Source organism: Hyperolius riggenbachi, chromosome 2, assembly GCF_040937935.1.
Source record: "Hyperolius riggenbachi isolate aHypRig1 chromosome 2, aHypRig1.pri, whole genome shotgun sequence".
Taxonomy (NCBI): Eukaryota; Metazoa; Chordata; class Amphibia; order Anura; family Hyperoliidae; genus Hyperolius; species Hyperolius riggenbachi.
In genome coordinates this window covers 223,895,099-223,918,846 of record NC_090647.1, presented here as the reverse complement: position 1 = coordinate 223,918,846, position 23,748 = coordinate 223,895,099, and the positions used below count along the sequence as shown (strand labels likewise).

The following is a 23,748-nucleotide window of genomic DNA, read 5'->3' as shown; positions in this document are numbered from 1 at the left end:
GAGAGGCCTCCAGAGTCTTCCCGTGTATTCCCCGCCCCACCATTTCCACATGCGAACCTGCAAAACATATGCATACAACAGCTTGTTGGATATGTTGGGGCCATGGTCCCCGCTGTGCATGAGTACTGCCATACTTGTGCATGAAGAGAAGCTTGGCTGCAAACTTCCAGAAGGACCCGGGCAGCAGCGTGGTCTCAAGGAGGACACCGGAAGTCCTCCAGAGGCTTCGCTCTTTATAAATAAGTATCTTTTCAGTTAGCATCTGCCTTGGGTTCTCTGTAAGGGAGCACTATGGCGATATAAAGCACATCACACGGGCACCTCTCTGCTGCAGCTTTTACTCACAGCTGTCTTCAGCTCAGTATGGAGAACGTCTCTACAAGTAAACACCGCATGGCTGAATTGACAAATGCGCCATTCTTTATAGAGACATTCCCACACGGAGCTGTAGACATTTGTAAGTTAGAGCTACAACAGAGAGGTGCCTGTGTGATGTGCTGCCTGCATGGGCAGCTAGGATGTACTGAATGACTGGGGAAACCATTTTGTGACATGTAAACCAATGTTGCTTCCAGAGACTCAGGCCTCAATTCACGGAGCTTTACCAAACACTTTATCAAATGTTTGATAATTTACCTCATGGGTAAAATCTAATTTTGAATTCACTAAGGTGTTATAGATTTATCTAATGTTTTATCAATGAAATGATCAATAAATCTATAACACCTTAGTGAATTCAAAATTAGATTTTACCCATGAGGAAAATTATCAAACGTTTGATAAAGCTCTGTGAATTGAGGCCTAAGAGGGAGTGTTTATATGGTAACCAAGAGGGAGGCAGAACAGTTTATATGCAAGCATTTTAGCCTTCCCTGTGAGGAGTGGACCATGCCAAAGGACCAGAGCGGCAAGCCAGTGCCCATTGGTGTTAAAATCACATTGTTTTAAGTAAATAGAAATAATCTTTCATGTATATTTTATAAACATATGCAAAAGGTAATTTTTATGCCTGTAAATTTAATTTACATTTTATTGTGCAATAGTGCTAGGAAACCTGATGTTAGTACTTGTCCTGGGATCATAAATGTATTACAGTAGAAGCAGATGATTAGCACACCACCAGGAAGAAAGCTTATTTAAAAGATCAGCAATTCCTATTCCTCTTGCTTCAAATTTCCTATAAAGCGAAAATAAACTTGAGATAATGAATTGCATGTGTAGTACAGCTAAGAAATTGAACATTAGTAGCAAAGAAAAGTCTCATGTTGTTTCCAGTACAGCATACATGTCAAACTCTGGCCTGTGAGCCAAATCTGGCCCTCGGAGCCATTAAATTTGGCCCCGCCCAAGTGGTTTCCCCACTTTGCATTATGTTTGCCCCACTCTAGACCACCAGGGAAGCTATACTGGGGGTGAAGCCCTACATCACCAAGGAAGCCATATCGGGGAGGGAGGGACAACGCACTAAACACAAGGGAACAGTATAGGGGAGGGAGGGAAGCCACCTGGAAACGTTATAAGGGAGGAAGGTAGCCAGTAGACATTGAAGTTGGCCAACGACTAGGCCACAGAGTACATATTCGTCCCACTTTGTATTTGAGTTTAACACCTCTGCAGTACAGAAAGAGTTAAAAAAAAACTTCAGTTATCTTTGCAAAAGAGGTTCTCTGAGCAATTCGACCAAGCTGGGTCAATACAGTCCTGTTTTCTGAAGAGCATAAACAGCCAAGAAACTGTAAAAGACAACTTTAGATAAGGTTGTTCTGCATGAAACGTCAAAGAGTCATTATTTCTGCTTTGTTTTATAGCTGAAAATACAGGGCGTGGCTTTAAAACTGCAACTGTGACATTATGAAAAAAAACTGAAAATGACTTTCTTTTCTATTAATGATCCGTACTACACATACAATTCATTATCTGATAAGTTTTTTTCAGGTTTGTTTTGAATAAATAGCTCTCAAGCAAGGGCCATGTCGCTTGTTAGGCTAATTTTGCTGTCATATGAACTCTAGACTGCTTCCTCACAGAGCATCGCTATGGAGGTCCAGTGTCATCAGTATTACAGTATCACTCTGCCAAAGCTGGAGGAAGCAGCTTCATCTGCAGTATAAAAGCATTTCCTTTTTTTTTATTATATGTTTCAATCATGCAGGAGGTGGTATGTTTATTACTATGTCTGGTATTCTACTTTAAATAAGTATGTAGCACTCTGCTTAGCTTTACAATAAACCAAGATCAACAGACGTCCAGATTTAATTGCAGCATGTTGCAAGATGAAAACTCAGACACTAGTGAGATAGATGGTGCCTATAGTAAAATAGCCAGTATTAGCTTCATAATTGTGCCGAGATGACTATGCTTCTCTAGTAACCTGCAATTACACTGGAAAATACTGCACCATGCTTAACTAAGCAGCTAAAAGCTTCACAAAAGCTGCTGTACAGTGTGCTGCTTAAATGAAAGAAAATGATGCTTTATACCTCTACAGGTAAATGCACCTCCTGTAGCTGGTGAATTATATTGTAAATGTACGATATATATAAAAAATACAGTTTGTGCCATTTCTATCCATATTAGACAAGCATTTTCAAGTGATAGTGCATATTATGTAACACATTCATACACAGTGCTGTGCAAGGGGCATAAACATATCAATGTTTGGCGTAGTCAGCCTTTGCCTGTAACGGTATGTAAAAGAACCAGAGGTGCCAATAGAGTAAAATAATTCCAATTAAAACATGGGTGGCAATGGTGGACTTGCCCACCCTATAGTAAGCAAAAGACCACTATATATGGTAAACAATATAAATGTAATCAATTTTGTACTCCAAATAAACAATCAGTTTGCAACGCGTTTCACGGGACACAAGCCCGCTTCCTCAGGCAAAATACATACAAGTAGGAGCAACCAGGTAGTAGTCTGTACTGGCGTGGGGCCTCTCCTTTTTTCTTTTTGCCTGTAACGGAGCATTCAACTAACCTGGGTACACTTGCATAGTTGTTTGTTTATTTTTAATTAAGTGTACCTGAGATAAAGGAGACAAGGTTTCATACTTACCTTGTGTTTCCTCTAGCCCCCTGTAGTCCATCTGCTCGATCACAATCCTCCTGAACTTCTCTATTCTGCAGTCTGGCCCAATAAATTCCCTGACTGGTCCAGTTGCGAGCCACTGTGCATGCACCACCCTTCCATAGCCTCCCAAGTCTGGCCACTTCAGGTTCTGGCTGGTCAAAATTTGAAAGTGACCTTCACACTGCGGCCAGTACCCGAAATGAAATGATTCCTGGCGGGTCAGTATTGTTACAGCTCCATCTCCTCCTCTTGCCTGTCTTCTATAGACATCTGTCAGCCAGGGACATACGCAATGCACACAGAGCCGTTCGTCGCAGAGCTCTGCTTCCCTGCCACAACGAACGACTGGCTCCACTGCGTGTTCCCGGCTGGCGGTGAAGGGTACTTGAGCTGAGCTGCTGCTCTTCAGCCCTTCTTAGTTGTGGAGAGAGTAGCGGAGCTGTAGTAGCTGCCCCGGGGCACAGCGCACTGAGGATTAGCCACAGGTCGCGCACTGAGGAAACAATGAATCCGGTAAAAGAATAATTGGTACTATTCCGTTTGCCGGGTTCAACCACCAGGTGGCGTTAAAATTACTATTCCCCCTCCAGGCCGCCATGAATAGTAGGGAAAGATGTAACTCTGGTGGAGTTTTATCGCCACCTAGTGGATGCGCCCGACTAACGGAAAAGAACCGAATAATTGAGCGGCAAAGAATTGATTCTTTTCGGGGCCGCAGTGACGCCCACTTCTAGTTTGTCAATAGAAGGCAGGCAAGGGGAGGAGCCATAATAACTGAGCCGCTAGGAATCATTTCATTTCGGGTATTGGCCACAGTGTGACGGTCCCTTCTAGTTTTGACCGTCCAGAACCCGAAGTGGCCAGACTTTGGGTTCTGGCCATAACATGCGCATTTTTCTACCACTCTAACTGTGCCTGCACAGAACAGTCCCAGCCACGGAAGTGTGATCAGGTGTGCACACGGCTGGGAGCATGCATATGCGCAGTGGCCCACAACATGGCTGGGAGAACAGAGGTGATCAGGAAGACAGTGATCGAGCAAACAACCTTTAGGGGGCTGGAGGAAGCCCCAGGCAAGTATACATCCGTGTGTTTTATTTATTTCAGGTTTCCTTTGGAACAGCCTACTTGCTGAGTTCCTTAAACAACCAGGTGAACTAAACTCTGTTCCTTCTGTTGACATACATTTTTCAGTTTCTTTATGAAATCGGCATAAAGACCATTCATCCAGTTCCACATGTAGAATGCATCCTCAGGAGTTTGTTGCAGTACCCATTGCATTCAAGGTCGAATGGATACCGTTCTATTGCAAAGAAAAAAAAATCTTACTGTTGGGTTTGTCCATTGCGGTATTGCAAAAGACAAAACCAGACACATTAAACCAAGAAAGCAAGGGCCCTTGGAACAAGTCCGTTGGTCCACAGCCTTGAAAAACATCCCAGGCCCATATGCAATTAACTTTTTCACCTAGGTGAAATTTTAACACCTTGTTAAAGGCCACTGAAGCAAGATGGATAAGAAGGCTGCCATATTTATTTCCTTTTAAACAAAACCAGTTGCCTGGCTATCCTGTTGGTCCTCTGCCTCTAATACTTTTAGCCATAGACCCTGAACAAGCATGCAGCAGATCAGGTGTTTCTGACATTGTCAGTTCTGACAAGATTAGTTGCATGCTTGTTTCTGGTGTGATTAACCTTCCTACGTAGTTTGGGGTAAGCCGCGCAGGAGGTTTTCTCAGGCCCTGCTGGGCCGATTTGTAAATTTTTTTTTTTTGCTGCACGCAGCTAGCACTTTGCTAGCTGCGTGAGCACACAGATCACCGCCGCCCCGCGCCAATTTGCCGCTATCTGCGTCGCTGCGACGCCCCCCCAGACCCCTTGCGCAGCCTGGGCTATCAGCTCCTGATGACGTCACAACGTCGGTGACGTCATCCCGCCCTGACGCCATGGCGACAGGGGGAAGCCCTTCAGGAAATCCCATTCTTTGAACGGGATTTCCTGATCGCCCATCGCCGGAGGTGATCGAAGAGGCTAGGGGGATGCCGCTGCGGCTATCCTCGCTACATGATTTGGGCTCGCTACATGATTTAAAAAAAAAAATTACAAAAAACCGGCTGCGCTGCCCCCTGGCGGTTTTTAATAGACCGCCAGGAGGGTTAAACACTACTGCAGCCATATAGATCGGCCGGACTGCAAGGAAACTGGTGTTGTTTAAAAGAAAATAAATATGGCACCCTTCATATACTTCTCACTACAGTTGTAGTTGTTTAACAAAATGCCTTTTAACCACTTGAGGACCTCGGTGTTAAACCCCCCCTCCCTTAAGACCAGGCTATTTTTCTTAAAGGGAGCCTAAACTGAGAAGGATATGGATTTTTCCTTTTAAAATAATACCAGTTGCCTGACTCTCCTGCTGATCCTGTGTCTCGAATACTTTTAGCCACAGCCCCTCAACAAGCATGCAGATCAGGTGCTCTGACTGAAGTCAGACTGGATTAGCTGCATGCTTGTTTCAGGTGTGTGATTCAACCACTACTGCAACTAAAGAGATCAGCAGGACTGACAGGCAACTGGTATTGTTTAAAGGGGAACTGAAGTAAGAGGTATACGGAGGCTGCCATATTTATTTCCTTTTAATCAATACCAATTGCCTGGCAGCCCTGCTGGTCTATTTCTCTGCAGTAGTATCTGAATAACACCAGAAACAAGCATGCAGCTAGTCTTGTCAGATCTGACTTTGAAGTCTGAAACACCTGATCTGCTGCATGCTTGTTCAGGGGCTATGGCTAATAGTATTAGAGGAAGAGGATCAGCAGGGCTGCCAGGCAACTGGTATTGCTTAAAAGGAAATAAACATGGCAGCCTCCATATACCTCTCTCTTCAGCTCCCCTTTAAAAAGAAAAATCCATATCCCTCTCGGTTAAGGTTCCCTTTAAATTGGGCCACTGCAGCTTTAAGGGCTCACTGCAGGACAGCACAACTCAGCACACAAGTGATCCCCCCATTTCTCCCCACCAACAGAGCTCTCTGTTGGTGGGGTCTGATCGCTCCCCCAATTTTTTTTTTTTTTAGTAAATATTTATTTTATTATTTTTCTATTACATTTTACTACCGTATATACTCGCATACAAGCTGAATTTTTGACCCCCAAAAAGGGGCCAAAATTTGGGGGGGTCGGCTTGTATGCAAGTCTTGGTCCTCGGTGGCCCGCGCCCCCCCCCCCCCTTATTACCTGCTCAGCCAGCTGCCGTTTCCTCTAATCCGGGTTCCCTTCTCCATGCGTAAGTGTTTCACAGCAGCGCGCCCGGCGCTACTGCTGTGACGAGGCAGGAAAGAGCGGTTCCCTTGGTAATGGCGATACCCATCGCCGCTACAGGAAGGCGCTCTCTTTCCTGTCTTCTGTCTTCTGCCTTGTCACAGCAGCAGCGCCGGGCGTGCTGCTGTGAAACACTTACGCATGGAAAGGGGAACCCGGATTAGAGGAAGCGGGGGAGCGCTATACTGGGGCACTACCTACCAATACTGGGCACTTTACTAGCTATACTGCAGCACTACCTACCCATACTGTGCACTTTACTAGCTATACTGGGGCACTACCTACCCATACTGGGCACTATACTAGCTACACTGGACACTACCTACCCATAGTGGGCACTATACTAGCTATATTGTGCACTTTACTAGCTATACTGGGGCACTACCTACCCATACTGGGCACTAAACTAGCTATACTGGACACTATATCTATACTGGGCACTATACTAGTCATACTGGGCACTATACTAGCTATACTGGGACACTACCTACCAATACTGGGCACTATACAAGCTATACTGGGGCACTACCTACCTATACTGGGCACTATACTAACTATACTGGGGCACTACCTACCAATACTGGGCACTTTACTAGCTATACTGGGGCACTACCTACCTATACTGGGCACTATACTAACTATACTGGGGCACTACCTACCAATACTGGGCACTTTACTAGCTATACTGGGGCACTACCTACCCATAGTGGGCACTATACTAGCTATACTGTGCACTTTACTAGCTATACTGGGGCACTACCTACCCATACTGGACACTACCTACCTATACTGGGCACTATACCATCTATACTGGGCACTATACTAGCTATACTGGGGCACTACCTACCCATACTGGACACTACCTACCTATACTGGGCACTATACTATCTATACTGGGCACTATACTGGGGCACTACCTACCCATACTGGGCACTATACTAGCTATACTGTGCACTTTACTAGCTATACTGGGGCGCTACCTACCCATACTGGGCACTATACTGGACACTACCTACCTATACAGGGCACTATACTAGCTATACTGGACCACTACCTACCAATACTGGGCACTTTACTAGCTATACTGGGCACTATGCTAGCTATATTGCGCAATGTACTAGCTATACTGGGGCACTACCTACCCATACTGGGCACTTTACTAGCTATACTGGGCACTATGCTAGCTATATTGTGCAATTTACTAGCTATACTGGGGCACTACCCACCCATACTGGGCACTATACTAGCTATACTGGACACTACCTACCTATACAGGGCACTATACTAGCTATACTGGGCCACTACCTACCAATACTGGGCACTTTACTAGCTATACTGGGCACTTTACTAGCTATACTGGGCACTATGCTAGCTATATTGCGCAATGTACTAGCTATACTGGGGCACTACCTACCCATCCTGGGCACTATACTAGCTATACTGGGCACTTTACTAGCTATACTGAGGCACTACCTACCCATACTGGGCACTATACTAGCTATACTGTGCACTTTACTAGCTATACTGGGGCACTACCTACCCATACTGGGCACTATACTAGCTACACTGGAAACTACCTACCTGTACTGGGCACTATACTACCTATACTGGGCACTATACTAGTCATACTGGGCACTATACTAACTATACTGGGGCACTACCTACCAATACTGGGCACTTTACTAGCTATACTGGGCACTACCTACCCATAGTGGGCACTATATTAGCTATATTGTGCACTTTACTAGCTATACTGGGGCACTACCTACCCATACTGGGCACTAAACTAGCTATACTGGACACTAGACTAGCTATACTGGGCACTAGACTAGTCATACTGGGCACTATACTAGCTATACTGGGGCACTACCTACCAATACTGGGCACTACCTACCCATACTGGGCACTATACAAGCTATACTGGGGCACTACCTACCTATACTGGGGCACTACCTACCCATAGTGGGCACTATACTAGCTATACTGTGCACTTTACTGGCTATACTGGGGCACTACCTACCCATACTGGGCACTTTACTAGCTATACTGGGCACTTTACTAGCTATACTGGGGCACTACCTACCCATACTGGGCACTAAACTAGCTATACTGGACACTAGACTATCTATACTGGGCACTATACTAGTCATACTGGGCACTACCTACCAATACTGGGCACTACCTACCCATACTGGGCACTATACAAGCTATACTGGGCCACTACCTACCTATACTGGGGCACTACCTACCCATAGTGGGCACTATACTAGCTATACTGTGCACTTTACTGGCTATACTGGGGCACTACCTACCCATACTGGGCACTATACTACCTATACTGGGCACTATACTAACTATACTGGGGCACTACCTACCAATACTGGGCACTTTACTAGCTATACTGGGCACTATACTAGCTATACTGGGGCACTACCTACCACTACCTACCCATAGTGGGCACTATACTAGCTATACTGGGGCACTACCTACCCATACTGGACACTACCTACCTATACTGGGCACTATACTATCTATACTGGGCACTATACTAGCTATACTGTGGCACTACCTACCCATACTGGGCACTTTACTAGCTATACTGGGCACTATGCTAGCTATATTGCGCAATTTACTAGCTATACTGGGGCACTACCCACCCATACTAGGCACTATACTAGCTATACTGGACACTACCTACCTATACAGGGCACTATACTAGCTATACTGGGCCACTACCTACCAATACTGGGCACTTTACTAGCTATACTGGGCACTTTACTAGCTATACTGGGCACTATGCTAGCTATATTGCGCAATGTACTAGCTATACTGGGGCACTACCTACCCATCCTGGGCACTATACTAGCTATACTGGGCACTTTACTAGCTATACTGAGGCACTACCTACCCATACTCGGCACTATACTAGCTATACTGTGCACTTTACTAGCTATACTGGGGCACTACCTACCCATACTGGGCACTATACTAGCTACACTGGACACTACCTACCTGTACTGGGCACTATACTACCTATACTGGGCACTATACTAGTCATACTGGGCACTATACTAGCTATACTGGGCACTACCTACCCATAGTGGGCACTATATTAGCTATATTGTGCACTTTACTAGCTATACTGGGGCACTACCTACCCATACTGGGCACTAAACTAGCTATACTGGACACTAGACTAGCTATACTGGGCACTAGACTAGTCATACTGGGCACTATACTAGCTATACTGGGGCACTACCTACCAATACTGGGCACTACCTACCCATACTGGGCACTATACAAGCTATACTGGGGCACTACCTACCTATACTGGGGCACTACCTACCCATAGTGGGCACTATACTAGCTATACTGTGCACTTTACTGGCTATACTGGGGCACTACCTACCCATACTGGGCACTAAACTAGCTATACTGGACACTATACTAGTCATACTGGGCACTACCTACCAATACTGGGCACTACCTACCCATACTGGGCACTATACAAGCTATACTGGGCCACTACCTACCTATACTGGGGCACTACTTACCCATAGTGGGCGCTATACTGTGCACTTTACTGGCTATACTGGGGCACTACCTACCCATACTGGGCACTATACTACCTATACTGGGCACTATACTAACTATACTGGGGCACTACCTACCAATACTGGGCACTTTACTAGCTATACTGGGCACTATACTAGCTATACTGGGGCACTACCTACCACTACCTACCCATAGTGGGCACTATACTAGCTATACTGTGCACTTTACTAGCTATACTGGGGCACTACCTACCCATACTGGACACTACCTACCTATACTGGGCACTATACTATCTATACTGGGCACTATACTAGCTATACTGTGGCACTACCTACCCATACTGGGCACTTTACTAGCTATACTGGGCACTATACTAGTCATACTGGGGCACTACCTACCCATACTGGGCACTATACTGGACACTACCTACCTATACAGGGCACTATACTAGCTATACTGGGCCACTACCTACCAATACTGGGCACTTTACTAGCTATACTGGGCACTATGCTAGCTATATTGTGCAATTTACTAGCTATACTGGGGCACTACCTACCCATACTGGGCACTATACTAGCTATACTGGACACTACCTACCTATACAGGGCACTATACTAGCTATACTGGGGCACTTTACTAGCTATACTGGGCACTATGCTAGCTATATTGCGCAATTTACTAGCTATACTGGAGCACTACCTACCCATACTTGGCACTATACTAGCTATACTGGGCACTTTACTAGCTATACTGAGGCACTACCTACCCATACTGGGCACTATACTAGCTATACTGGGACACACTGGGGGGAGGGGGGGATCACGCGGCCTGCACCAATCCAGCATTTTCTACCCCAGGCTTATATGGTGGTCAATAATTTTTTCCTGTTTTTTCAGGTAAAAGTTGGGGGGGGGGGGGGGGGGGGGGTTGGCTTATATGCGAGTATATACAGTATTTTTTTATTTTTGTGGCTTTCCCTCCCTCCCTCCCCTGCCAGACAATCAGCGTGCTTGCCGTCACTTCCTGCTTTGGGTATGCAGAAGCGCATTGTTAAAATACACTTCCACGCATGCGCACTGCAACGTCACATGTGTAATTTTTTTTAAATTCATGCGTCGCCATAGACTAACATGACTCCCAGGCCGACACAGATCACCGCAACTCGACGCATGAGGCCGCACGATAACACAGTTCTTGACTCGCGCCAGGGATGCGGTGAAAACATCACTTTCGTCGTGTTGCACCGTATCGTCTCTATAGACTTTCATTGAAAGGGCCAATAAGTGGAAAAGTAATCTCTCAGGTAATGGATAGGACATAGGAAGGAAATCAGACTTAATCTTCTACCGTAGTTTTCACGTTCTGGTGAAACCAGATGGTTATTATTTCTCTGCATTCAATTTAACCACTTGATGACCCAGCCTTTACCCACCCCTTAAGGACCAGCGCTGTTTTAGCTGATCTGTGCTGGGTGAGCTCTGCAGCCCCCAGCACAGATCAAACACCAGGCAGAGCGACCAGATCGCCCCCCCTTTTTTTCCCCACTAAGGGGATGATGTGCTGGGGGGTCTGATCGCTCCTGCCTGCTTGTGGCTGGCGGGGGGGCACCTCAAAGCCCCCTCCACCGCAGGATTCCCCCTCTTCCCCCCTTCCGCGGAGATCCGAGGCTGCACAGGACCGGATCTTGTCCTGTGCAGCCTCTAACAGGCTCCTGCCTGTCATGTGACAGCGATCCCCGGCCGTTGATTGGCCGGGGATCGCTGATCTTGTACAACGCTGCTACTGTTAGCAGCGTTGTACAAATGTAAACAAAGCGGATTATTTCCGCTTGTGTTTACATTTAGCCTGCGAGCCGCGATCGGCGGCCCGCAGGCTATTCACGGAGCCCCCTGCCGTGAATTGACAGGAAGCAGCCGCTGGCGCGAGCGGCTGCTTCCTGATTAATTAGCCTGCACCCGGCGACACAGACCTGCGTCGCTGGTCCTGCAGCTGCCACTTTGCGGACGCGCGTCATGAGTGCATGGTCGGCAAGTAAACATACATTAAATAGGAACAGTAACCAAGGATTGAACTTCATCCCAATCTGTAGCGGATACCCCATTTCCCATAAGACATCTTTACCTTTTCTCAAACGGATCATCAGGGGGCTCTGTATGGCTGTTATTGTGGTGAAACCCCTCCTACGGTGTGATGTCAGGACCCAAGTCCTGACAGTTTTGTGTCAGTGAACCTTGTTGCATTGTGGGAAATAACAGCTGTTTCCAACTGCCAAGCAACCAGTATATCCCTCTGTGCATATGTACAGTATACCTATAAAAAAAATATCACCTAGGAGAAAACTCAGGAGAAAAAGTAACTTGCATATAGGCCCCTGTGTTTGCCATCAATTAGAGTCTTCACAGGTTGCCTGCTAAAATATCAATATGTTGTTATGTATTGCAGTGTTATGTTCAATAGCATAAAGCAGCTCTAAACAACTAGGTCCTGTCTTACACTTTTTTCTATTAAAAGCATTTTGAGATGTGATAATCTTAAAGAAAACCTGAACTGAAAATTAAAAGTCAAAATAAACATACACAAGTCATACTTACCTCCTGTGTAGTCTACTCTTCAATCTCTTTCTCCTCTCCCGCATCCTGTTTGTCCACTGTGATCAGTGGATTTCTCCTTCCTCCATTTTGAAAATGGCCATTACCCCATAACAGCTTCCTGGTCAGCACACTGTTAAACTGTAACATCACCCAGTTGAGCCATAGGGAAACATGGACATTACCGGGTACATCAGTTGTCCTCTCAGCTATAACTGACAGCAACTGATATATAACTGACAGCAAATTATATATTTCAGTTCTGACAAAATGTTGTCAGAACTGGAAGTGATCATTGTCAGAAGAAAATGGTGAGCTTCTGAGAGGAACTGATGGCAAGGTAACTCTGTAATGTTCATTTGAAGTTACCTTATGTGTTTATTTTAAATAATTTTACTCGGTACAGGTTCCCTTTAACCACCTTGGCAGTAATGATGAGCTCAGCACCAAATTTTTAGAGGGGGTGTAGCTAGCACTTAGCTGCCTACAGCACCCCTTCGATTGCCGCCGGCCCACTCTGATCCCCCTGATCGCCACTGTTTTTGCTTAACCCCCCCCCCCGCCCGAAGCCTGCGCAGGCGCAGCCTCTCCATAGCCTCCAGGGGTCACTATGGCGGCAATCGGAACTGCGCATGACATCATGTCCAATCATCACCATAGCAACGCCTGAACCTATGGCGGAAGTCTCAGCCATGTAAATATCGCTGGTGGCGAGCGGAGGGGGGGGGGGGACACAGAGCTAGGGGACTTGGGGGAAGAGTGTAGCTAGCCTAGCGCTAGCTACACTAAAAAATAACCTTAATAAAAAAAAAGAGCCACCCGCGGCGGCATGACCGCAATAATTGTAACGCCAGGGTGGTTAAGAAGGTCATGTTCTTTAGTGACTTAACATTTAGAAATACAGAATGACCGGATGAGATTTTTTTTCCCCTACAGGTACTCTTCAAGTCCTTATTTTATCACTTCTGTCGGCTTCTATTTCATGAATTGTAGGGAATGTGAGGAGACGTCATAAATACAATACAAATGCTGCCAGCACTAGGTGGGGGAGATGAGATTATTAACCACTCCCATGTGCAGCTGGTATGGTCCTTTACCTAAGTACTGAAGAACAGATAGTAGCTTCACCATTCATGGAACAGCTCTACTGCAAGAAGTACCCTATTTCAAAACAGACCTCTCTTCTTCATAAAAGGATAAAATAATTGCTTTGGATAGCCTAAATTTAATCAACACTTCTCAATCGGGACATTCTTCCAAGACAGTGCCAGCACTAAATACATGCATGTTGATCAGTATAAGCATTTTTCTACTTTTCCTTATGTATAAAATACAGCAAAAATCAGGCATGCTGGACATCTCACTGCAGTCTCTGCTAACACTCCTAATAAGGGAAGCAAAGGCCAAGGTTATACATCAAACAGATAATCGTTCTTAACACTTGCATTTCTCTCTGAATTGGCTTTTCACAACATTTAATCCTTAAGGGTAACTGAACTAACAAATCTATAAATTATACATGCCAGCATGTTTAGTATGGGGTGCTTTTACTTACCGTACCTATCAATACGATTGGATGGGGTCCATTGTTCTGCTCTATTCCCCGTTCAACAATGAGTGGCACATGCTCTATCCACTCCATGCAACATCCTGGCCACGATTTCCGTGTTCTGGGCATGACTTCTTAAGATGTACCACTTATGCACAGCCAGCACTTCTTGGGTACGCATTCCCAAAATTTCAGGGAGCGCAAATGGACAAAGCATGGTTCGATGGAGCCTTGAACGGAGGTCAGAGCAGGGCAATGGTGGAGATCCAAACCGAATTATAAGCACCACATACTACACATGCTGGCATGTGCAGTTTATAGATTTATTGTCAGCTTAGGTGCCCTTTAAATTTAAGATGAAATCTTTAAGTTTAAGATCTGTTCATTAATTTATGGACTGCATAAAATAAATATTAAAAATAAGGATTAGAAAGGTTTGTGAATACTACTTGATATATCATGAAGGCAATATGATATGAAAATGATTCATTTTCCTTAATAGAATAGGAAGGGTTTGTGAATTGATGCCATTGTCTGTTGAAAATCTCCATTGCGACAGTGCAGATGCCAGCACAGAGCTCTGATTAAAATCAGAGTAGGGTGCACACTGATTGTTGTGTTAGGTAAACAGGTAAAAGAAAGCCACACCCACAAACTAAATGAAATTACTCAGAGATGGCTGGACTGGAGTTTGTATTCTGGGGGCTGGGATAGCAGTGTCATCTTATATCTATGGTTGCCTGTAGGTTGACCTAGAACCAGGGCTGTGGAGTCGTCGTAATTTTGGGCACCCGGAGTCGGAGTTTCATAAACTGAGGAGTCGGAGTTAGGTGATTTTTGTACAAAATCCACACCCCTGTTAAATATTAGACTAAGGAGTCGGAGTCAAGGAGTCGGAGCCGGGGCCATTTTGGTTACCCAGAGTCGGAGTTGTGGTTTCATAAACTGAGGAGTCGGAAGATTTTTGTACAGACTCCACAGCCCTGCCTAGAACAATATGTCCAACACACTGTCTGCAGTGACTAATTCATTCCGTAAACCTAACATGATTTCATAATTTGTGAGGATATTCTAATACACAGACCTTTTGTTTTTTACATTTTGTTCATCAAGACAAATGGTAAATTTACACTGATATTAGAACTTACTACCAAATTAGTCAAGGAAGTAGAAAATTGCACATCGTTGGAGAATGGCGAAGAGGATAGCAAGTGAGGGAATGTACTGAATGTGGCTCAGGTGCCTTTGGGTTTAAACAGGGATTATAAGAGATTCTTTAAAAAAGAAAAAAGGGCACAGCCCCTCAGGTAAACCGTAGATCTAAAGCCATTGAACAATGTGCCAGCCCTTCAGACCCAACCAGATGACTATAGCTAGGCTGGAAAATGCTAACACTGGAGCCAATAACATTACAACTTATACATGTAGCAGAACATAATCCGGAAAAGAAACATAAAAACACAGGACTTCCATAATCAATCCATATATTAAATTTTGTCATAGCTGTATAGTGAAATAATCTTTAAAATGTTTACTGGATTTCAGCATTGATCAGAGTATGACATAAGTGATATCAGAGGCATTTTAAATGTGTTAACAAGTATTTCTGCTCCTCAGAACTACATATGAAAGAGTTTGTGGTGCAGCCAATCATCTGTCCAAGGAAAATGATCACCTCCTGTATGACTGGAATGTTCGCTAGCATGGGACTGGTAGAATGTGCAATACATAAAACATCATGTTTGGTTAGACCCAAAGACCACATACTTCCACGAGTGCAGTCATAGCTGCTTATCCCTAACAAACCTCTCTGGAGACAAAACTCTCCACATGACAGCTTCTACAGTTTACATTTTCACCTGACCCTTCACAGTATATGCAAAATAATGTCAGTGCAAATATTTTTTTTTTAAATGCACCTAGTTTAACACTAAGGCATTCAAACTGCAGACTTAGTGGATTTCTGTGTTATGGGGCTGTGCAAAGACAGATGAGCCAGTACCCATCATTACTGGATGACAATCCCTTCATAGGCAAACTGTGGTCGTCACACATTGGCTATTAAGTGCACAGTTTTCACATTTCATTGCAATGATGCATCCCAGCTCCTTTCACAGCTGTCTCATCCCGATAGGTTAGTGCAGGCACCTCTTGCTCCACTGCTTTACATCATGTCTGTTTGCTTGGTTTGGGCATGTGGTCCATGCTGCTGTTGACATGTTGGTTGCTAGCACAGTGTGTATGAACAATATGGCCGCTGGGCTGTCTGGCAAACACCGGTTCTTGGAATGGCTTCCGGCACACGTGGCAAAACTTCTTCTCTGACAGGATGAATGGTTTTTCCCTCAAGTTCAACTGAACATAAAGAGAAGGGTATCAGTGTTATAAATCCCTAAGTGAAACGTAAAAAAAATGGTGGGCATAAATTTTAAGGCTCAGGTTTAAAAAAAAAAAAATGTAATAGTTTAGCATATGACAGTCTTGCCAAGGAGTCTTTACTAAATACTAACACTTCAGGGTGACCTACTGAGTGCATATCTTATTAGCTGCAGCCTTCAAGCACTGAGTCCGACAGGACAAAAGTACCAAGTTCTACTGTACAAGTATTAAGGTTTCATTTTTACATTACATTTGACCCAGAGTAAAAACTTACCTAATAAAACCCTAACGTCCTTGCGTCCGTCCCTGTCAGTGCTTTTTTGCACAGCGCATGTGCAGGGACAGATGCAGAGACACTGCGGAGAGCCGGAGGACGACGGTGCCAGAAGGCGCGTGTGCGCACGCGACAGGCTCGTGCGTCGGGCGGGCGGAATGCGCACGGTGGCATTAGTGACAGACCTAGCCCGTTTTTAAACGGGCTAAGGCACTAGTGCATAATAAATGACATTTGTCCTGCATGGCTGTCCCTTACAATAGGCAGTATTGATCTCACAGCGCTGAACCTCTTACCAACAGGTTTGGCTTTGTTAATTTCCAAATGGGGAATTCTTAAGTTTCCTTTGTTCTTTTCAAAACCAGTTTTTGGTAAAGGCCTATATGGAGATGCCAAACAGCCTGCCTATTCTCCTGCACACTATTTCGACAGCCTGCCTATTCTCCTGCACACTATTCTGGCAGTCTGCCTATTCTCCTGCACACTATTTCGACAGCCTGCCAATTCTCCTGCACACTATTCCGACAGCCTGCCTATCCTCCTGCACACTATTCTGACAGCTTGTCTATTCTCCTGCACACTATTCCGACAGCCTGCCTATTCTCCTGCACACTATTCCGACAGCCTGCCTATTCTCCTGCACACTATTCCGACAGCCTGCCTATTCTCCTGCATACTATTCCGACAGCCTGCCTATTCTCCTGCATACTATTCTGGCAGTCTGCCTATTCTCCTACACACTATTCTAACATCCTGCCTATTCTCCTGCACACTATTCTGGCAGTCTGCCTATTCTCCTGCACACTATTCCGGCAGTCTGCCTTTTCTCCTGCACACTATTCCGACAGCTGGTCTATTCTCCTGCACACTATTCTGGCAGTCTGCCTATTCTCCTGCATACTATTCTGGCAGCCTGCCTATTCTCCTGCATACTATTCCGACAGCCTGCCTATTCTCCTGCACACTATTCTGACAGCCTGCCTATTCTCCTACACACTATTCTAACATCCTGCCTATTCTCCTGCACACTATTCTGACAGCTGGATTGCGCAACTACTGTCCAGGGAGTGCTTTTGAACATATAAGAAATCCTGAGAATCCCCATAAGGAGACTATATGTTTATATTAAAACCACAAAACTCTACAGAGGTCCCGGTGGAAAAGTCAGGAAAATGCAGTTGGCACACAGACTGCTATAAAACTCCCTAAAAGTTTCTAATCACTTTCCCTATAAAACCAGAATAAAAAATAGCAATTCTGAAATTAAGCATTAACACCAGTTAAAGAGACACTGAAGCGAAAAAAAAATTATGATATTATGATTTGTATGTGTAGTACAGCTAAGAAATAAAACATTAAGATCAGATACATCAGTCTAATTGTTTCCAGTACAGGAAGAGTTGAGAAACTCCAGTTGTTATCTCTATGCAAACAAGCCATTAAGCTCTCCGACTAAGTTAGTCCTGGAGAGGGCTGTTATCTGACTTTTATTATCTCAACTGTAAGTGAACTGTTTACTTTTTCTCTGCTAGAGGAGAGGTCATTACTTCACAGACTGCTCTGAAAGAATCATTTTGAATGCTGAGTGTTGTGTAATCTGCACATATTATAGGATAATGCAATGTTAGAAAAAACACTATATACCTGAAAATAAAAGTATGAGAATATTTTCTTTGCTGCTAATCTTCTAGTAATTATTCATAGTACACTACCAATTCATTATATCATATTTTTTTTTTCGCTTCAGTGTCTCTTTAAGCTACGCTGTTACCATAGTGACAATAAAGCATATACTGGTAGGTGTTTTTACATTTTTTAAATATTTTTGTGCAAAATTACAGACCTCAGGTAAATAGTAGGTATAAGATTAACTTGCCCCTTAAATAGTACATAAAAATATAAAAGGCTAAATTATTTGTATGCATGTAAATAATACATGTGGGTGGTTGTTGTAGTCATGGTAGTATTGGGGTTATCATACTAAGATGATCCTAATGCTGCCTACACAGTACCAGAGAGAAATAGAATGCATGTAGTCAGCGTTGTAGGGATTGGCATCACTAGTGGGAGTGTTTTATTGCTGGAAGCTGACTGTACATAGCATACAGGCGGCACAGTTAGCACTCTTGCCTGGTTAGCAGTTTGAATCCCAGCCAAGACACTATCTACATGGAGTTCATATGTGCTCTGTGTGTCTGTGTGGGTTTCCTCCAGGCAGTCTGCAGTGTTCTCCCCAGAATATTTTTCCAGCCGGGTGGCATAAAAAAGTAGCCGGGTGGGGAGGGTCACACTGGGTTCAAGAGGGGGGGGGGGGGGGGGGGAATAAGCTAGGTACTACTGGATGTGTGGGGGACAGACCAGGATAAAAACAGACACACACTGTACACACACACACACACACACACACACTGTACACACTGTACACACACACACTGTACACACACACTGTACACACACACACTGTACACACACACACTGTACACACACACACTGTACACACACACACTGTACACACACACACTGTACACACACACTGTACACACACACACTGTACACACACACACACACACACACACACTGTACACACACACACACTGTTCACACACACACACACTGTACATACACACACGCACACACACACACACACTGTACATACACACACACAGTACACACACACACACACACACACACACACACACACACACACACACACACTGTAAACACACACACACACACACTGTACACACACACTGTACACACACACACACACACTCACTCTCTCTCTCTCTCTCACACACTTTTAAGGGGGCCAATCATCCAGCATGAAAGTTCTCTGCTATGAATATTAGAAGGGGGAGGCTGCTGGATCATCTGCTTTGTAGTTTATAATGTACCGTAATAACTGCAAGCATTTTCCAAGTTTAGCTAAGATTGCACCTAAACTGCTTTTTTATTTTGTAGAAAGGAGATCAGTAATGTCACCTTTTTTTATAATCTCAGCAGAAATCTGCTGCAACGTTACAGCTCTCCTCTCCACGTCTCACTAGTCATTAGGGAGGTCAGTACTGTGCAAGAGTGTGAAGCTAATCTAGTGCTGTCTGAATATAAAAGGCATTTAGCACAGCAACGGCTGCGAGACAGCCCCCCTCCCCCGTAATGACAGGAGACTTGCCGGTCGGAATGAATAGAGACAGGCGTCCCGCGGTACAACTTTATCTCTCCTGCTTAACTTCACAGGACCTTTCCCCGCCCCTCCATTACTCTACACTACGAAGGGAGCTGGGGAAGAGGGTGGAGAGAGCGTCCCTGACAGCGAGCTGGCTGCACAGACACAGCCGCTGCTGCTGTAATGATTCAAGAGGAGGAAGTAACTTTGCTACAGACCAGGGCAAACGGCAGCCGGGCGGGAGGGCAGGGTCAGGTGGGCGCTCCGCCCAGCTGAAAGGCTCTGGGGAGAACACTGAGTCTGGTTTCTTCCCACATTACTGGCATGACAATGTACTCTGTAAAAGTGCTGTGGGTGAGGTCTGTGCTACATAAATACTAAAAATAATATCTGCTGGCAACAGAGCAGCATCATTGAGCAGAATAATGTTGGGTACATTGTTGGGTTACATTGGGTACATGTTGGTGATTACAGGCCTAAGACCGGGACCATCAAAAACAGAGTTGCATGTATAGAAAATAAATGGAAGCTTCAAATGGAAACAGTCCTTCAGTTATTCTCTGTTACTATTGGAAAATAATACCAATGGAACATGGATTCTCATTGGATGGGATCAATCAACACTGAACGAAAATGGATTTTTCACCAGACATGTCTGAATACTGCTATCATTCAGGGTCAAGGATGCAGTATGTGAATCCATCCTCTAGGAAAATCCCATCTCTAAAGTAGACAGGGTAATTGCTAACCAACGCAGAAAACAATGTGATTCAGTGTGAACAGAGGGTGGACATTGAAGGCTACTACACAGATCTCCTTCTGGACAACCATATTATGTTTGGACATATACTGTATATTTCCATGTTAAAGTTCAGCCACAGTTCTTTATACGCAGTGCTGGGCAGGTCTAGGGGAACTCATGGGAGAAGCATATGATCAGTTTGGTCAGGCGATAGATATGCAAGTCTCCGATTTGCTAGTCATGATCATGTGCTACAGGATGTGATCAAAGCGAATCAGAGCTTTGCAAATCTATCAGCTGATCCTAGACATGACCACTATTTATATGCAGTGGATAACTTATCTTTTTTACAAAATATTTTCATGTATAATTTGAATAATCTATGAAATGAATACGAAGTGCCTTAAAGAGACTCTGTAACATTCAAAAGATCCCCTGGGGGGGTACTCACCTCGGGTGGGGGAAGCCTCCGGATCCTAATGAGGCTTCCCACGCCGTCCTCTGTCCAACGGGGGTCTCTCCGCAGCCCTCCGAACAGCCGGCGACTGTGCCGACTGTCATTTCAATATTTACCTTTGCTGGCTCCAGCGGGGGCGCTGTGGCGGCTTTCCATTCCGAACTACACGGAAATACCCGATCTCATTCGGGTCCGCTCTACTGCGCAGGCGCAGGAAACTTGCGCCTGCGCAGTAGAGCGGACCCGACGGCGATCGGGTATTTCCGTGTAGTTCGGAGCCGACAGCCGTCAGAGCGCCTGCGCAGGAGCCAGGAAGGTAAATATTGACGTCACCGCTGCCCGGACTCCACGGAGGGCTGCAGCGAGACCCCTGACGGATGGAGGACGGCGTGGGAAGCCTCATTAGGATCCGGAGGCTTCCCCCACCCGAGGTGAGTACCCCCCAGGGGATCTTTTTATGTTACAGTTCCTCTTTAAGCGAGGCTTTAAATTAAAGAGAACCTGAACTGAAAATAAAAATTCTAAATAACCATACACAGGTCATACTTACCTCCTGCTGTGTAGTCTACTCCTCAATCTCTTTCTCCTCCTCTGCATCCCATTTGTCTACTGTAATCTATGGCATTATCCATCCTCCATTTTAAAAATGACCATTACCCCATAACAGCTTCCTGGTAAGCACAATGTTAAACTTTAATATCGCCCATTTGAGCAATAAGGAAACATGGACAATACCTTGCACATTCAGTTGTAACTGACAGCTGCTGATATATAACCGATAGCAACTGGTATATTTCCGTTCTGACAAAATATTGTCAGAACTGGAAGGGATCATTGTTAGAAGAAAATGGTGATCTTCTGAGAGGAGCGAACAGTGAGGTTAGTATGTAATATTCATTGGCAGCTACGTCATTTGTTTATTTTAAATCATTTTACTCGCTTCAGGTTCCCTTTAAATAAATACAGTAAACCTACCATAATCAACCACCTTCTACCCATACCTCACAAATGCTAAGGAACCTACTCTCAGAAATCTTCCACATTACTTACCAACCTTTTAGGTGGCAGTACCTATTAATTGGGGCCACACAAGATCATTTGATTAGAAACAAGCATAAGCTCTGCCCATTAAAGGACATTTGAGGCGAAAATAAACGGATGAGAAAAAAAAAACTGTATCTATCCTCCTCCTCCTAAAAATGACTTTTTTTTTTTAGATATCCCACACTTTTATTTTATATTTAGCCACCCTGGCGGTATGGACAAGCTGAACTCGTCCAGCAAAAACCGTTAATACGAGCGGAGCTCGTCCATGCCAACAGGGAGATTTCCTGTTTCTCTGCCGGCTGGATTTTTTTCTCATCAGAGGGATTTCCCAGGATGGCTGGATGACTGTCTGCACGCTGTGGGTAGCGATCTGTGCTACCCACAGCATACTGAACTAGCATCCAGCCACCCTAGGGAATCCCTGGGCAGCGGATCGGCGGGCAGAGAATGTGCGTGCATGCGGGAGTTCCCCCTTTTATGTGGCGGCTGTGCGGGTGGGGGGATCCCCTTTCTGTGCGGGTGGCCTATCCCCCTCCTCCCGATCCCCCCCGTCTCAGCCCATTGAGTAAATAGATCTACTCTCCCGAGGGCTCTCTCCAGCGATGGCTGCGGCGCACACCCTCCTCCAACCCCGAAGTCCCGGTCTCTGAACATCTACATTAAGAGGCTTGGTGACGTCACACCAAGTACAGAGAACGAGACTTCGGAGAAGAAAGAGGAAGTGCTTTGGGGGGGGGGGGGGGGGGTAGAGGATCCGGAGGTGGGGGGACATCTGGCTACTTATAAATCTGGCTAAACACCTGGCTAACTATATACCTGGCTGCACATCTGGCTCACTATATACCTGGCTGCACATCTGGCTCACTATATACCTGGCTGCACATCTGGCTCACTATATACCAGGCTGCACATCTGGCTCACTATATACCAGGCTGCACATCTGGCTCACTATATACCAGGCTGCACATCTGGCTCACTACACCTGGCTGCACATCTGGCTCACTACACCTGGCTGCACATCTGGCTCACTACACCTGGCTGCACATCTGGCTCACTACACCTGGCTGCACATCTGGCTCACTACACCTGGCTGCACATCTGGCTCACTACACCTGGCTGCACATCTGGCTCACTACACCTGGCTGCACATCTGGCTCACTACACCTGGCTGCACATCTGGCTCACTACACCTGGCTGCACATCTGGCTCACTACACCTGGCTGCACATCTGGCTCACTACACCTGGCTGCACATCTGGCTCACTACACCTGGCTGCACATCTGGCTCACTACACCTGGCTGCACATCTGGCTCACTACACCTGGCTGCACATCTGGCTCACTACACCTGGCTGCACATCTGGCTCACTATACCTGGCTGCACATCTGGCTCACTATACCTGGCTGCACATCTGGCTCACTATACCTGGCTGCACATCTGGGTATACATCTGGGTCTTATACTCACCATTGGCGTGCTGATCCCTCGTCGCATACCTCTGATAGCTTCCCCAGTGCCTTCTTCCATGTCAGATTTTGCTTCTGCCTCAGCGATCACATGTCCCCGCCGATCGGCATTAATGACACCAGGGTCACACAGCGTCA

General features: G+C 45.4%; 1 protein-coding gene across 2 annotated transcripts in view; it reads right to left on the bottom strand.

Moving 5' to 3' along the window:
* Positions 1-15,548: 15,548 nt before the first annotated feature.
* The window catches only part of TGFBRAP1 (transforming growth factor beta receptor associated protein 1), a 68,355-nt gene continuing 60,155 nt past the window's right edge, over positions 15,549-23,748 (bottom strand). Inside the window, exon 12 of one of the 2 annotated variants that reach the window (XM_068268235.1) lies at positions 15,549-16,473. In XM_068268235.1, coding sequence (XP_068124336.1) covers positions 16,309-16,473 — 165 coding nt within the window. In that variant the 3' untranslated portion in view covers positions 15,549-16,308. The remainder of the gene's footprint in view (positions 16,474-23,748) is intronic. The other variant, XM_068268234.1, reaches the window with a different exon arrangement.